This window comes from Malaclemys terrapin, chromosome 11, assembly GCF_027887155.1.
Source record: "Malaclemys terrapin pileata isolate rMalTer1 chromosome 11, rMalTer1.hap1, whole genome shotgun sequence".
Taxonomy (NCBI): Eukaryota; Metazoa; Chordata; order Testudines; family Emydidae; genus Malaclemys; species Malaclemys terrapin.
Genome location: NC_071515.1, coordinates 12,314,616 through 12,331,839, shown reverse-complemented (window position 1 = coordinate 12,331,839; position 17,224 = coordinate 12,314,616). Strand labels below are relative to the sequence as shown.

Below are 17,224 nucleotides of genomic sequence, written 5' to 3'. Positions count from 1 at the left end.
CTCATCCTCATCCTCCTCCCCCCAGTCCTGGCCCTGAGATGCCTGGGAGACAGCAAATGGATCTGGAGAACGCAGCGGTTCGGATAATAGGGGTTTGGATAAATGGGAGTATACTATATACTGGATCACGATGCAGGCGTTAAATAGATGAACACCATGCATGTTGTGGCAGGGTAGAGGGGATACCCAGGGCCGGTGCAACCCATTAGGCGACCTAGGGCGCTAGCATTTGGGGGGTGGCATTTCGGGTCCTTCGGCGGCGACCAGATCTTTAGGAGGAGGGAGCTGGGGCTGGGGGGGCGCGGGGAGGGCCTCCTGCAACAAGTAAGGGAGGGGGCAGCACACAGGGGAACTCCCTGCCCCAGCTCACCTCTGCTCTGCCTCCTCCCCTGAGCACGCCGCCCCGCTCTGCTTCTCTCCCTCCCAGACGCCAAAGAGCTGATTGGCGTCGCAAGCCTGGGAGGCAGGAGAAGTGGAGCAGCTACAGCGTGCTTGGGGAGGAAGCGGAGCAGAGGTGAGCTGGGGCGGGGAGCTGCCGCACAGCTCCCCGGGCGGGGGGGGGGCGCCACAGGGCGGAGGGGGAGGCGGAGAGCTGCCACAGGACTCGGGGGGGGGGGGGGGGAGCTCACCTAGGGCATGAAACATCCTTGCACCTGCCCTGGGTCACCCCCTTTCTTATCTCGTGGAGCACCTACCGCCACTCCGTGTAACCACAAAGGCAACTTTTTGACTAGTGGACCCACCCAGAGTTTACAGAGCCAGTGGCCAGACCCCTCCTCCAAGCCCGCCCGCCCATGAGCAGCTGCAGAGAGCCACAGCCCAGCACTCCTTTGCGTGGTGGGAGGGAAAGGACCCAGTGTCCCTCTGCGCTACCTCTTTCCAACTGCACCCCTCTTCAGTGAAGCCTTGGTGGCTACGTCATTTTGCATCTATGCAAAACAAAAGAAACGGTGGGGGAGGAAGAGATTACCCCAAGATATGAAGGCGCCAGTAACAGCCTTTGCTGAACAGCTGTCCTGCTGCAAATAAAATAGCCACGACCTCAGGTTTACCTAATTCTTCCAAAATACGCTTCCATCTGCTTCTCACTTCCCTTCGGATTTGCCGCAAGGTATAGATGTCGTAGTTCAGTTTTTGCCATTCCTGCAAGGCAAGGGGAGAACAGATTCAGCCTTCTTCACTCTGCACAGCTCGTCCCACATGGCTCTTTTCCAGCGATTTGTACTCCTGGCGACCCAACCACATTCATAGGTCTATGACAGTAACGGCTCACTCCACAGGTCTGTTCCCAGTGTGGATTTAGAGCCAGAGCTGCTTACTTTACCAACTAAAATCAGTTTTTCCTATTTTAACCTTCTTGCCACAGCTATGGGAGAATGGACATGAGTTTGGCTTAAGCATCAACATAATTAAGTTCTAATCACAAGGCCCAGTGTAACTGCATTTTAAAATATGGGCTCATCTTTCCATAGCATTGGACCTACAGCTGGTTGAAAAGTGCGAAGTATTGTCAGTGAAAAAATGCTGAAGCAAGATTTTTTTTTAAATCAAGAACAGAAAGCTAAAAACCACAAAACGCTTCTATTTCTGTCAAAGAACCAGAACACTTCCATTCCTCCACCCCCAGAAAAGGCCATTTTTCCCCCCCATCAAAAACAAACGGGCCAGAACATTTCAGCCAGTCTCAGTTGGACCCAGTTCTTTTCCCAGTGAAGTCACTGACCTAACTCCCATTTATTTCAGTGGAAGTTAGGTTGCTCTCTCAAAACATGGACAAGCTCTACTCAACGAGTTAAACTTGGGTGTCCTCGTGAATGTATTCTGTCCTCAGTTACACTGGTATAATCCCCAAGAAACTCCATGGTCTTCAAGTTGTACTGTATTGCAGAATTTAGTCTATAATTTTTGAAAACTTTGCCAATGATTTATGGGTCCAATAGCTGAAAATGAACTCCTCATTTGGGGCAGAGGAGAGAAAGTGGGGAATAATCTAGAAACAGAGCCCAGCCCTCTGCTGGATTCTGCAATGCTATCCCAGGATGCAAAACAAGGTGTGCTGGAAGGAACTGATTCATTTCCACTCCCACTCAGTTGGTCTGAAGCCCTAGATATATCCTCCCATCAAAGAGCTTTTCCTGGAATTTGGAGACAGAAAAAGTTGTTCCTGTGATGATCTCTTGTCTACGGATACCAGACTTTCCATTGCAACTTCTGATTTTCCCAGGCTTCTAACTGCCAAAGAAACGGCACCTTTGGGTTACAATTTTCCGTGTCTGATCACAACCCACAGGATTTGTGATTTTGTTGTTAAAGTTTGAGCATAACCCAGTGACATTTCAATTAGGCCAGGGCCAGATTTGCAGAAGAGCTCAGCTCCCATTTAGGCATCTAAATGAAGATTTTCAGAAGTGCTTAGGGTATGTCTACACTGCCTGCTGGATCGTCGGGCAGCGATCAATCCAGTGGGGATCGATTTATCACATCTAGTCTAGACATGATAAATCGACCCCCGAGCCCTCTCCCATTGATTCCTGTACTCCAGCGCTGTGAGAGGCGCAGGCAAAGTCGACGGGGGAGTGGCAGAAGTCAACTCATCACGGTGAAGACACCACAGTAAGTCAATCTAAGAACGTCGACTTCAGCTACATTATTCACGTAGCTGAAGTTGTGTAACTTAGATCAATCTCCCCCCAGTGTAGACCAGGGCTCAGAGAACAATAGAAATTGAGCCCTTTAGAAAACCTGGGCCACTATTATTTAACTAGCCAAAAAAGCAAGATCTTTGTTTTGTCCATGCTTAACTCAGAAATGGCTGATTTTTTACAAGCCAGGACTTATTGGTACTGAGGAGTAGTCTTCAAGCTAATGGGCAACATTAACAGTTAAAAATGACTGAACAACTAGGTTTGCATATGCGATTTCCATTCAATTTACAGTTACTATGCAATTTGTTGTGCTGCGGAATACAAAGTATCCAGGTTTTTAGTGTCATTTTGTACTAATCTTTTAATCTGGTATCCCACACCTGAGTAAATTTTGACCCTGGAACTGTAAGAGTGACATTAGTATAGCTATTTGTGCATTAGTGTTTCAATTGACATTACAGAGATTAAATGCCAACACTTATTTATACAACATCAAAACTGTGCACACACCAGATGGGGAATGCAACAAAAGTAAGATTCCCCTAGTAATCACGGCACTCCCACAGTGCATGTGGCCCGGCACTCCCACAGTGCATACTCCAATCCAAGTATGCAGTTGTATATTTGAGGTTGAGTTGGACCCGTTATACATTAAGGTATCCATTTAACATAGTAACTAGTCATCCAAAATACACTCTGTCCTTTGCTACGCCTGATTACTAATATAAACATGTTAAATGGATACCTGAACGTTAGTCCATTTTTCAGGTGCCACAGGACCCTCTGTTCCTTTTTACAGATTCAGACTAACACGGCTACCCCTCTGATACTAGTAAACCTAGGTGATCAATCACTTTGTTCCAGTTACTCATAACTTTCATCTTTTGGGCTGTATATTTCCAAGTCTGACCTCTGCTCACAGGGTGAAGACTTTTGGAAAGTTTAAGCAGTGATGGTTCAGCTTCTTTCCCCCTCTAAAAACAAAACAGACGCCTCACTTAAAAAGGCACAAAGCCATCTACAAAAGAACTGTGGGGGGGGGGGGGGGGGAGGAGAACACTTGGACATTTCATTACACTCAAAACCAGTTAATTACATATGTGAGATCAGATCCATATGTTTAATAGCCATTATGGAGGAGACAGATGTTACCAACAGCCAATCAAAGCTGCATTGTATGCCTGACTTTGTAATCCCATTTCGCCATTGTAATAAAGACTTACAGACAGCTGTATACAATGTACCTTTCCCTGCACATTCGTATACATCTTATTATGCCATTTTAATCAAAGTAATTTTTATATATGTTTTAATTTCCAGAAATTTAAGAGCCATTAACTAAAATTATAGAGCACGTCTGGATCAATTAAAAAGGGAGAGTGATCTGCCAGTAAAATGCATTATGTTGATAATTTTCCTACAATTACACAGAAAGTGTGCAAGAGAAACTTGTCATTTTTAATAGATAATCACTAATAGTGAAATGCTAATTTAGCTTTTAAAGGTGACCAGCAGATATTGGGATCAGGTCCCATTTTCTCTTTTTTAAATTTTAAACAGGCATTAAAAACCACTTTAAATATTTGTTTTTGTTTTTTCCTAAAGGCTGCTTTTGCTCAAATTTGCTCCAAAATAACATTGGTTTTAATTTTGGGTTAAAAAAAACAAAACCAAAAACATCACATTCTGTCCTATTTCGATTTAATACGTTGGGATTTTTAAAGGGAATCCACCCCACAAACTTGCACTGAAATAAGGAGCTGGGGGGGGGGAAAGGTGTGAATTAAAACCAATTGGGTATTTTGATCAAGTTTGAGTGCAGATGGGGGTGGGGAGTTCTGTTTGCTTTTTACCCAGAAATATCATAGTTAGCAGAAGGTTTGGACAAGTGGAGCAGGCTCAGTCTCTGCTCTCAATTGATAGGGTCAGACATGTTATAATCTTTCACATACACATGCTCCTTTCAAGTGTTTTTTAAAAGTTTGGAATTAAAACCAAAAATATCCAAAAATCCCATGTGCTCTCAATTACTCAATTTTATTGCTCGCGAGGACATTGCATCCCTAGTTCTCCAGCCCACTCCACCCCCAAGAGTCCTGTAGCAAAACCACAGAAAAGTGAGTTTTTAAGAGAAACAGAAAAGCAGAAATTCCATTCTATGGAACCATATTGACACCTCCTTCTGTGCCCCTCTCCCTCCCCCCGAGTCATCAGCAAGGTTGAGATGTTTAGATCCACAGCACTGAGCTAAAAGAGTAACTGATAGCAGTAGGAGGCTGTTATTTTCTGTGTGGAGCAGCCCATACAAGGGGATGAGACTCTCTTTGTCTCTGGGTCTCACAGCTATTTACTAGTCTGCACAGGACTGTTGAGACTCAGGAAGTCTGGGTTCTAGTCCCAGTTCTGGAAGGGTGTGTGCTCTGGGGGTTACGGATCCTTCTGCCCCCAACTCATCCTCAGATTGCTTTCACTGCCCCCACCCCCGAGACCTTTGCCAGACCCATGGCTCTCACACCTCTGAATTCCACTCAGACTGACGGCTCCTCCTCACTGCCTCGGCACCTGCAGCACTGAACACAGAATCTTCATGCTCTCAGTTTGGATCCAGAGGCCCCAGTGGCCCCCGCAATGAGGAGGAGATGTGGCAGGGAGAGTCCTGCTCGGCCCAGCAGCTCTTGAATGCAGCACGCTCAGTCACAACAGCGGGGATGGCACATGCCTAGTCTAGCTGGCACATAGCAGCTCTGCTGGGAGGTGATGGAGTGCGCTCAGTGAAGACAGACTCTTCAGAGAGGTCACCACCGTTTTCTGAGCTTGTGGGAACGGAGATTTTCAGAAGCGTATAACCCTGCTTGTGAAAATCTGGCCAAGCCACATCCCTGGCACCAGGACAACCTTCCTGCCAAATATCAAGTCCCTGCTGCAAAGCTTGGGCATGCTTGAGCTTCTCGGTGAAGAAATTGGAGTCAGCTGAACAACTCCCTCACTCACACCCCTCTGGAAAAAAGCCTCAGGCAGACACCTGACAAAAGGAAATTTCAGCCTGAACTATTACAGTTTGGCAAAGCTAAAGGCAACTGTAAACAGGGTCTTATAATGGAAGTGAAGTTTGCCTGGCACAATAGCCCTCAATACCAGCTCTACCTCAAATGACTCATGACAACACCTGCGTGTTACTAGGAGACAAACTGGATGTGATGTTTCCATATTGCACGTCTAGCACATTCATACTTAGGGCGCTGTGTGTAATTACTGCGTGCACCTCTGTACTGAAATGGGAAATGGCCTTAGGTGCACTGAGCAGAAGGACACCATGTTCTTCCACGGATGATTCAAGACATTTGGGTACCAGTCATATTTACAGCAGGGTGGGGCGTGGGCCATCAAATTGAGGCTCCGGCAAGAAAGGATGAAGACAAGAACATCTCACTCATTTTCTCCTGACTCATTAATGAACTCCCTCGCCCTGCCACGTCACAGAGGCAGGTGGGTGTGAGCTGCTGACTCCTTGCATCTGTGATGAACTAGGTTTACAGGACTGGGAAATCCAGATCTTACCTTGTTAATGCACAAGAGTTTCAGGCAGAGATTTTCAGCTTAGCTACGTAGGGGGATTTAGCCACACCTCTTCCACTGAAGTTCATGGAATTAGGAGTGAAATCCCTGAGCTGATTTTGAACATATCAGCCTCAGTTTCCAGCACAGAGTCAAGCAGGTGCATTCTCTCTGCTCATTACTTGGTAGTCACCTGCCCTTTCTCCTTGTCACGATGCCCATGTGTGACTAAAGCTGAACGCCAGCACAGCACTGACCCATGGGCACACGAGCCAGAAAAGGGGCCAAGAACAGAAACAGCCCTGCAGTTACTATTACGCCTGGGTTTAGAACTGGGACTAGGACACCCAGACCAAGAGAACCATCCCCATGATTGTGGCAGCCCCCGTTTGTAGGCTGATCTCACTTCTCCCTAGGGACTGGCCTGGTAAAGAGTGGCTCTAAGATCAGGGAGTGCAAAAGTGTACACACTGGCCCACCCCGCTGCACTAAGTGCTCCTCAGTCACACATCCGGCCCTGCGAGTATGAAGCTGGGGACATGAGAGCAGAGCTGCAAGCTCCCCACTCCTGGAACTGGACAGCTATAGTATGTGAGAGGACTAGCAACCACCATCTAGCAAGAGCCTCGGTAGCCTGCGGGCAGTATCAAAGGAAGTGAACTTAGAACAGATTCAAGGACTCTGACTAGGGAACAAAGCACGCTGGAACGGTGACCAGGTCTCGGGGAAGAAGAGACAGCACAAGATGACCCACATCTAGGAAGCAGGATCCTAGATAAGAACAGAGGCACTAACCCCTCCTATTGCCTGCCTCATTGGTCTGAAAGATATAAAGAAGCCAAGCCATAAAACACACACTCAGTTTTCACTCCTACATCTTCTGCTGAAATCATACATAGGCAGTATCTGCAGTGCCCCAGGTCAGAATTTGCCTCTGTAATGCAGTGTCCAATACCAACGCGTGTGTAACCCTAGCACCTGCTGTCATACAATCGTTCTCCAAGGTGGGCTCCGAGTGATTTTCAATTTCAAGTGTTTTCCTGACCCAAGTCTAGTCTGAATTCTTGTATTTGAATGATGGTTAAAAATCCTGTTTGCATGTCACAATCGCACTGCGAAATCAGATGAGTTCACCGAGTAGTACTGGCTGATCTCTGGCTGTCTATCAGACCCATAAGATCAGAATCTCGTTTCCCAGATATGCAGCATCCTGGGCAAGATTTCTCTCTCAAAGGAGCACACATCAGTTTAGGCCCTGATCCAGTAATTCAAATCAGTGGGGGAAATTTCCATTGCTTTAATTGAGAACCGGGTCCAGCCCTTGTGGTACGCTAGCAAAGCAGCCTTTAAAGAAAGTCACTTTCAGACGTTGCGTTAATGAAACGTTCTTTTGTACCTACAAACCACTGAGGTGACTCAAGTATTCGCATTTGTTTGTAACAAATAGGATTAGATACTTATGCCAAAAATAATGTCAACCCAGGTGCTAAGGTTAGACTCCTAATTAGAAGTCTCCTGGTTTTTAGAGGTGCTGACTTGAGGGTGTCCAGTACAGATCAGGCCCCTCTTTGAGCAACTAACTCTGATTAGGATCCAGACTTTAGGCATCAGGTTTGAAAATGTTGGACCCCAGCTTCTCTGGTTACAGACAGAACATTTCTGTTCTTCTGTATGCAGCCAGCCAAGAAAAGACTGCAGCGCTCCAAGTGAATGATCTGTTTCCCCCTATTGCTCAAATATAATCAAAGGAACTCCTCTGAGATTATTTTGAGTGAGAGATCACTGATGTGAAGATAAATTCATGACTATGTCAGGAGAGCAGAGGAAATTCATATTAGCACACAGCAGCTTATGCTGGTTTTTTCCCCAGCCTGGGAGTAGGAAGAAATCCTTCATTCTTAGCCAAGAAAGTACTGGTGCTATTCACTGATCTGCAAAGAAAACCAAAGGTGTTTCCCTTCCCCACCTCCTCCCTTGGAGCCTGAAAATGGCCTCATTGTTCCAGTTTTGCACATGACCCGATACGCCATTTAAGTTCTGAAAAGGAGAGAATACAGTAACAACCTGGAAGTCCTTTCTTTTGTGACGCAGCCTGGACACTATGATGTGAACTCTGTCTCAGTGAGAAGGGAAAGAGATTGTTTTTTAACTGAAAGAGACTGCAGTTTGTAAGTGAGAGCTCGAGGGGAAGTTGACTGCAACCTGGAGAGCAAAAACAACCCCCAAACCTCAGCCTTTCCAGTGCGAGGCACATACTGTCTCGGCCCTTTTTTGGCAGAGATCCCTTGGAATCCTCCCAATGTCCTCATGACCCAAAGTATTAACAAGAAAGGAAGGAAGGAAGGAAGGAAGGAAGGAAGGAAAGATCTATGCAAAAAATAAGCAGTGAATCTCTGACCTCCTCTTTAGACAAATAAATTTTAAATATACAAATGATTTGCTCATTTGAGGTGAATCCAACTAGTTTCTATTATTAGGAGCCCTGGATGAGTGGAAAGTGTTTGTACCATATTATTTTATACCAGTCCATGGACCTCTGGGGGTCTGCAAACTATGTCTAGGATTTCCAAAGGGGTCTGCACCTCCATTCGAAATTGTTTAGGCATCCGCAAATGTAAAAAGGTTGAAAACCACTACTGTATACTAATCACCCCAGAAACCCCTGATCTCGCTCTCCACCTGAATTTTATGTTAACAGGAACCTTGCTAGAACCCATCTGCAGCAAAGCAATGTTCATTCAGGTCTTTCTTTAATTACACTTAGAATTACTGGGCCAAACTGCTCTCTAATGTAAACCCAGAGCAATTTCATTAGTGTCAAAGGAGCTGCTCCTGATTTACCCCAGCGGAACAGCAGAATTGGTTCCATTGTCTGTTTTGTTTAGAAACTAGGCTGCCACTTTCTTTTAAAATCTTTAGTTACTGAATTATTCCATTAACATTTAAAGGCTATAACACAGGCAGCAACAGCAAACTCTCCTCCCCTGCTCCCCCACTGCCTGGGTAATAGCTTCATCTCACCTTTACGCAGAAACTGCTGCTCAACACTAACTGTGGTGCAGCTAGGTAGGGGTGGATTCTCCATCTCTGGCTGCCTTTCTGGAGGATAGACTTTGGACAAACACAAATTATTGGGCTCAGTGCTGGGATATCTGGGTCAAACTCTCTGGCCTGTGTTATTAAGGTCAGACCAGATGTTCTAATGCCTTTAACGTCTCAGAATCGAACAATGCCATCTCATGATGAACCTACCCTGAGGATCACTCCTTGGCTTCTTCCGTGGACTGGGCGTTCAGAGGTGCCAAAGGCGAGGGCAATTTTAGTGACTGTCCACAGAGAGCAGGCCAACAACCAACTTATGTCAAATTAGCCTCTGACTGTTTGATGGTTAACAGAGGCAATTAATATTAATATGGGCTGGATAGAACTAGTGACCTAAAAGTGAAAGGTGACGCATCTTATTACAACCTTTGAAGCCATCAAACCTCCCTCGTTGATGAATTAGAGGGTGCATGTGCCTACAGTCTAGTCGGAATTGCTATGTACTGCAGGTTGTCTGTGACACTCCTGATAAGCATATGGTTTAACTCCCATCTAACATTTTTGTTAGCATTAACTATTTTAACGCTGGGTATTCTTTTTATCTATATAAATGTCCCATCCCTTTTTGAATATAAAGAAGGCATACAAAGGGCTGAAACAAGACTGAAGAGTTTTTGTAAACAACGCACAAAAGCATGACAGTGAGAAGAGACCCTGGGAAAACGCTCACTACGGGCACTTCCTGTTTTGCCAACCATCTTGCAGAAAGCAGCTTCTTTCCTTTAGGAAGTTAAGTTGGTTTTGCTTCTATTAAAATTAAATAAATTGACCCCCCTTCCCTAAATGTTGGGCCATTTTAATGTTTGCACCTGTTGAACACAGCAGCAGACTATTAACAGAGTGATGGATTCCCATCACTGCTGTACAGCCTCAAGCGAGAGCCAAGGAATGGAAAACACACACTTGACTGGTAACCATGACATCGGTATGGAAACACGTCACAGCTCCTGCCACAACCTAGGACTCTTGTGTAATAGCAGTCACAGCTCCCAGGGTTGAAAATGAGGTGTAGGGAGGAGGTGACAGGTGGGAAGGAGAAGGCCCTTGGCTAGGTTAGAACACCGCAGCTGGTGGCTTTAGGGGCTTTGTACAGCTGTTCGGGGCAGGACGCAGCAGCACTTGCTACTACAAGGGGAAGAAGAGGAAGTGGTGTACCAGAGCACGAGTTAGCAGAGAGGCAGCGTGGTCTTGTGGGTGGGGCACTGGACTGGGAGTCCGGAGAGCTTGCTTCTATTCTTGGCTCTGCCTTTAACTTGCTACGTGATCTTGAGCAAGTCACTCACTTCTTTGTGCCTCTGGTTCCCCTTTTACTTCTTGTCTATTCAGATTGGAAGCTCTTTGGTACAGGGACTGTCTTAGGATGTTCCTGAACATTGTCTAGTACAACAGGGGAAATCAGGTCTTGACTGAGTTCTGTAGGTGCTACCATAATAAAAATAATAGTGCAAAAGAAGCAAGAGGTCCTAGCTCGGCCTAACAAAGCTTTTTGAAGAGAACCAGAAACGAGTCACTAGCACTGTGTCCCCTTTCCTATTCCACCCTTCTGCCACTCACAAGGAGTTCTGTGCATCTAAACTCCAAGGAGGGTTTAGGTAAAGCCAACCTTTTAAGCTGTTACTCCCCGTAACTTTCTGACTCAGAGTCCCCACCAACAGGCTGCGGTCACCATACACAACTGCAGCTGTCCCCACGATAGCTGGGGAAGCTTCAAAGGAGGACAGGCTCTGAAAGGAGCATGTCTGAACTTCTGCAAAGCTTTGGAGGAGCATGGTCCGAGTGCACCAGAAACCCCTGAAAAGGGGAGAAGATTCTCAAGCCCAAGCTGAACACGCTTTGCACGGCTCTCCCAAGTCGAGAGTTCTCATCCAGCTGTGCCACACTGCACAAGTAACTTCATCTCTGTGCCTCTGTTTCTATTACTTAGTTCAACATACTGCAGAAACATTGACTAACTGATCCTTGTACCGCTCAGGCTGAGTAGTAGTATTCCTACAAAATGGTATAGGCAACCTCACAAATGGCAGCAAGCAAACCCTTCTTGTTCTGCCACTCACATAATACTACAGCCCTTCAGAAAGGCACAGGGGACAGATTATCTGAATCAGTTTATAAACCTCCCTTTCATATTAATGAAAATAGTCTCACTTGGGGGGGGGGGGGGAGGCGAAGAGGGAGAATTTGCTTCCAAATTCTTATTGAATGAGAAAATTGAGCATCCAGACATGTGGCCTTGACTTCAGTGGCTTTATGGCAATTTACCAGCTGAGGATCTGATCCCTTGAATGACTTACCACCTCACAGGGAGAGAAAAAACGGTACAGACGAACAGTCAGAAATATCAGGAATGTTGACTTGCGTAGAATCAACCAAACCAGGCCTGACCCTAGATGTGTCAGAGCTGAGAGCTCTTGTACCTTAATGGAATATTCATCAATGGTTATCTTTAACACAGATGTCCTTTCTCCCAAATGTTAATTGGACATTGATGTTAAAAAGGTGTTAGCAAATGAAACCCAAACATATTAAAGCAATCTAAAAATCCTCACTCTTGGCTGCAGAGCTCTTACTTGTGATTAGTACGTTGTCATTTTACTAGTTCTCCAGTCAGTCTTCCAAGGTGGGTGGAACCTGAATGTTTAAAGTAATAAGCAGGGGAAATTTTTTAAAAGCCCCTGCAGACATTTTATCAATCCTAGAGAAGTAAAAAGTATTTCCCCCCTTTGTGGGTCATCTTTAATGACAGAGTTGGATAATGGAGATCAATAAATCCATTTATTAAACAATCTGTTCTTACAGATAACATTCGGCTACACAGGTACATACTTGTGGTAAGTGTGCTTCAACCAGAGAAATGACATCACCACAAAAGAGGGAGGATGGATTTATCAAAGCACTCATCTGCAGTCTATTCCTGGCTTCACCCAGATTTCCAACGTGATCGTGGGCAGATCTTACCTATTCTCAGAGTCTTGGTTCTCCAAATGCAAAATAATTTTCTCCTTTCCATCATGCATATAGTGGTACCTTCTATGCCAGTGAAAACTAGAGAAATGCCTTGATGCAAGACTAAGGAGCAGCAGATACAGGAACCAGTGGAGAGCATAAGAATTTCCACAGAAACACAGTTCTAAAGACCGCAGGACCCCAAGAAGTAACCATGGCTTCTTGCATGAATTTTCTGTGCTATCTTAGTGCTCTAGTGGTGGCCAAACTACAAGCATGTAGCTTCCTCCACCTCTGCCATCCCTACACCACTGGCAATGATCTTCAGTGAAGGAACAAGCAGTTTTGTGATGCTGCGCAAACATGCCAATCCAGTTTGTTCAGACTTTACTTGTTCCTTCATAGGAGTTGCCCAAAGGGTTGTCAGCAGCCCTGGGACCAGATAGAGAGATGTAGCAGCATGCTGAAGTGTCACAAGAATCTACCACTAGGCTGTAGCAAAGGACACCCAGACAGCGGACAGGGGGATACGCCAGGGCAACTGCAAAAAACGTCACATTCAAGTAGTTGTCAAGTTGGCCAACTCAGCTCTTCCCAACCTATCATCCATAGCCATCTGTGTTGGATTCAGTTCATACAGATCCTGCTCCCCAGCGTGGCGCAGGGGACAGATGATGGCTGTGATCTGAATCAGTTTATAAACCTCCCCACACACACACCCTTCTGCGGATTGTTTAATGCTGCTGCCTCTGAACGGCAACTGTTCCAATATCAGATTGGTAATGCTTTCCTGGAAATCTCAGTCTCAGACCAATGAAAGCTCACAAAGGGAAGTGATGACTAATTCCATGTATCACACATAGCCATGTGAGAAAGTGTGAGTTCTGTGTTAGCAGACACACACACACACACACACACCAGCCTGCCTTGTTGATCCGAACACTCAGCTGTTCAAATATTTACTTGGAAAAGTTCCATGGAATCATCAGTGCAATGTACTAAGCACCTAAATGCCAGACTGAAGTGGGGAAATCCTAGGCATTCAGTATGAGCCAGACTGGCACAGAACTGGAAGTTGAACAAAAAGTTGTGCGAAAGAATATAGACAAATGCTATCAAATACCCCCTCCTGATATGGAAACTTATTAATTAGTAGGGGGTTTTCTTCATGCTGCCAAAGCAATCCTCCATCTTTATTCCCTTGAAGTTAATTTGCAGTGCTGTTCTCAGGAGTTGTACATAGGACATTAGGTCAAACAGCCTAAAGATTATCAGACATGGGCTCAAGCTTCAAAATACAAATCCAGACCTGTACTGCTCCAGCCTTCAGGGGTTGTTCTGAGCTAGTGATGTGGTTCAGCCCATTGGAGACATGATCAGATACAAAATTTGGATCCATGTCCATATTCTGGAAAAAAAAAATCTCCCTATGCCTTGACCCTAAATAATCCCAAATTAGATTAATTTCCAGATATGCTGCAAAAAGCAGGGTTTGGGGGAAGTTTGAGGGTATATTTCTGGGACAGTTACAGGGCCTGTTTTGCAGGTTTGATTTATTGGCACAACTTAGTTTTATGATCTTGATTGAAGGCAGTGTTGCTTAGTGGATAGATCACTCAGGAGACCTGAGTTCTATTTCATGTTATGCCACTGACCTGCTAGGTTATCTTGGGCAAGTCACTTCATCTCCATGCGCCTCACCTTCCCCATCTGTAAAATGGGGATAATGATACTGACCTCCTTTGAAAAATGCTTTGAGATCTATGGATGAAGAGCGCTGGATAGGAGCTAGGGATTATTACTAAAGAGCAGAAATTTAGGCCCTGTCTATTTTTAAAAGGGTTTGCTGGTGTAGAGAGCAGGCAGATTCCCCACTGAGTGAAAGTTCTTTGGCTGGAAGTATCCACATTAGTCAACTGGAGAAAGGCTAAATGGGGGAGAGCTGGCTCATGTCACATCTGTGCAACAACAGCACTCAAGGAACTACACTTACAAATCATCAATATTGGAGCCATTTAAAGGGTAACTTTGTCCTTTCATCTTGCAGTGTATATGGGCTTGTCTCCACTTCCAGGAAAGTTAATCCAAATGAACTAAAATGCGTGAATGTAAAGTGGATTAGTTAAACTGCATTAAACCCCATGTGAATATCCTCACTCAGAATTAAAAAGAGTCTTTAATTCCTTTTATTTTAATTCACTCCCAAAGTGAATTAAGGCAAACCAAATTAAAGCCACTTTAATTCTGAACAAGTGTGTCCACATGGGGATTTAATACAGTTTAACTAATCCACTTTACATTCACACCTTTAGCTAACTTGGATTAATTTTCTGGATGTCCCTTGTGGAGACAAGCCCTTAGAGTTGTACAAATGAAAGATCCTGTTCCTGAATCTTTTACAGGCATATGGTAAACCTCATCTAGCTTGGATGACTATGCTACGCAAGACATGTTTTAACACAATATAACAGGAAAGAGGTGCTCTGTCCCAACATGCCGACCATTTCCAACTTAATCCCACCTTCCGGCTTCTCTGCATACCTCTCAATCCCCACTTTTGCCAGAACTAAGTGCAGAGCTCTCTTGAATTCTGCATTTCAGTTGCTTTCTCCAGTAACTTAATAAACAAGATCACTGTGCTCTGAGTCAGATCTCAGAGCACTTCACAAAGGAAGCCAAGTTATCGTCACCCCTATTTTAATGGTGGGGAAATGGAGACACGGGTCACTGACGTGACCAACCCACCCTCAAACAGCAGTTCAGTGGCATATCTGGAAATGTGACTCCTGTCCCAGACTCCCAGTCCCAGGCCCTGTCCACTAGATCACACTGCCCCATAACTGCAAGGAGATTAATTACAAATTACTCATTAATTTGCAAGATAATCCATCACAAAATGAACTTTAGCACATGTACCTCAGTTTTATTTATTTACAGGTACACTGTGGAGCACTACAAGTTATCTGTAGTACACAACGGCAAAGGAATGAAGATTTACAGCACTGTGCATTGAGAGTCATAGCTTCTAAGGCCAGCGGTGACCATTACATCAGCTAGCCTGACCTCCTGCATAACACAGGCTACAGAATTTCTCTCAGTGGTTCAGGCATCAAGACCATAACTGACTGAGGTACAGCATGGCCTCTGGAAAGACATCCACTCTTGATTTAAAGACTGGCAGTGAAAACACTTTACAGGCAAGTGAACTAAGACAACCCTTTTGGTGCCTGAATTACAAGGTTACTGATGAGCAGAGTGCAAAGTAGCAAGGCTCGAACGGAACCAAAATTTGTTTCAAACAAGTCACAACCTTAGAATTTATTTATATCCCAAAGGTGGGCTCAAACAAAGAGACTACAGACTCCTCTGTTTATAAGTACTTCTTTTATCAAGTCATTATGGGCCATAAATTTACCCTGCTGTTATTCAGAACTTCCGCTATCACCACCAAGTGCTTGCCTTCACATACCGTGCAGCTGCACCGCTTCAGTGAAGATGCTGCTACACCCATGGGAGAGCTTCTCCCGTCGCCATAGTTAATCCACCTCCCCAAGAGGCAGTAACTATGTCAACGAGAGAAACCCTGTTCAGGTGGGATAGCTAATGCACATTAGCTCTGCGCCTGTAAAAAAAAAAAAAAAAAAAAAGCCACCACATTGATTTTTCAGTGCAAAACAGAGTTCCATGTGGATACCAAGCATGTGAATTTGGCCCAATAACTCTATGGTGGAATATGGCCCTTTCCCTAAACACTTGTACTAGTAGGTCTTTAAGGAAGACAAGGACACGTGGGTACCAGTTCTGCACAGAACATAAGCACATCCAGTTAAGTTATTGGTACATAAGCACATGTTTAAGTGCTTTGCTGAATCAGAACCTAGAAATACAAGAGAATTCTCCTCTCATTAAACACTGATTTGACACCAGCAGAACACAAAACCTGAAGTCTCAGTGACAATCAGATCATGGGAGAGATCACACATAGTCCAGCATGCAAACCTTGTTTATTCCTAACAGAGACAGCATCATCTCTTTTGCAGCTTCCATAAGCTCTCTGTGGGAACTATTCTGCTAAGACTGCGGCTGAAGAGTAGAGCCGTATTCACTCATCTGGAGAGTTAGAATTGAACAGCTCCCCAAAGAAGATTATGCTTAGCATTCACAGGCCATTATATGTTGCAATTCAAACCTTTGCTTCTCTCATAGGACTGAGCTCTCATTAGAAGAGGGTGAAGCTGTTTGGCCTAATTGTAAAATGCTCCCTGGGGTAAGATGTGATTACTGCACAGAGCACAGGAATGTTGAGTTCTCAAGCCAAGTTTTTCTGGTCTGTCAGAAGGAGCTGGAATCAGAAGCAGCCGCAGAGACTCCAACAACAAGGGTGTTTCCAATTGTTACCATACGCACCGTTTTTGTTCTAAGTTATATAAATGTCATTGGAAATAAACTGACAGAACAGGTCATCTGAAGTGAAACTATGAAAACAAGGAAGAGGCATATTAAGATACAGGACTTAGAGAGTACGTCTACACTGCAAAAAAAAGTGTGTTCGTAACTCCTTTTACAATAGCAGGGAAGACATGGCAATTCCAAGACAGATTAGCAGCTTGAGTTCAACCCCAGATTCTCCTATAGGCTTTGACTCAAGCTGCTAACCTAAGTTGCTGTGTCTTCACTGCTGTTTTAACCCACATGAGCGAACCCAAGTTTGCAAAACAGCGCCAGGTGAACATCACAGAGGCTTTGGACTGGGACTCAAGAAACTTACGCCCAATCTACAGAGACGTTATATCCGCTTAGCTATGTCAGTCAGGAGTGTGAAAAACCCACACCCCAGACCAGCATAGCGACGCAGACTAACTCCCAGCATACATACAGCTACATCAACAGAAGATGGCTTCGTTCAAGGAGGTGGTATTCCTGTACTGACGGAAGACCCCCCTGCTGTCTGTGTAGGCTGCATCTACACCAGTGGTCAC

At 44.9% G+C, this 17,224-nt stretch overlaps 1 protein-coding gene across 1 annotated transcript in view; it reads right to left on the bottom strand.

Moving 5' to 3' along the window:
• MREG (melanoregulin) overlaps window positions 1-17,224 on the bottom strand; it is a 39,567-nt gene that overhangs the window by 4,283 nt on the left and 18,060 nt on the right. Inside the window, exon 3 of the mRNA XM_054044414.1 lies at window positions 1,053-1,143. Coding sequence (XP_053900389.1) covers window positions 1,053-1,143 — 91 coding nt within the window. The remainder of the gene's footprint in view (window positions 1-1,052; window positions 1,144-17,224) is intronic.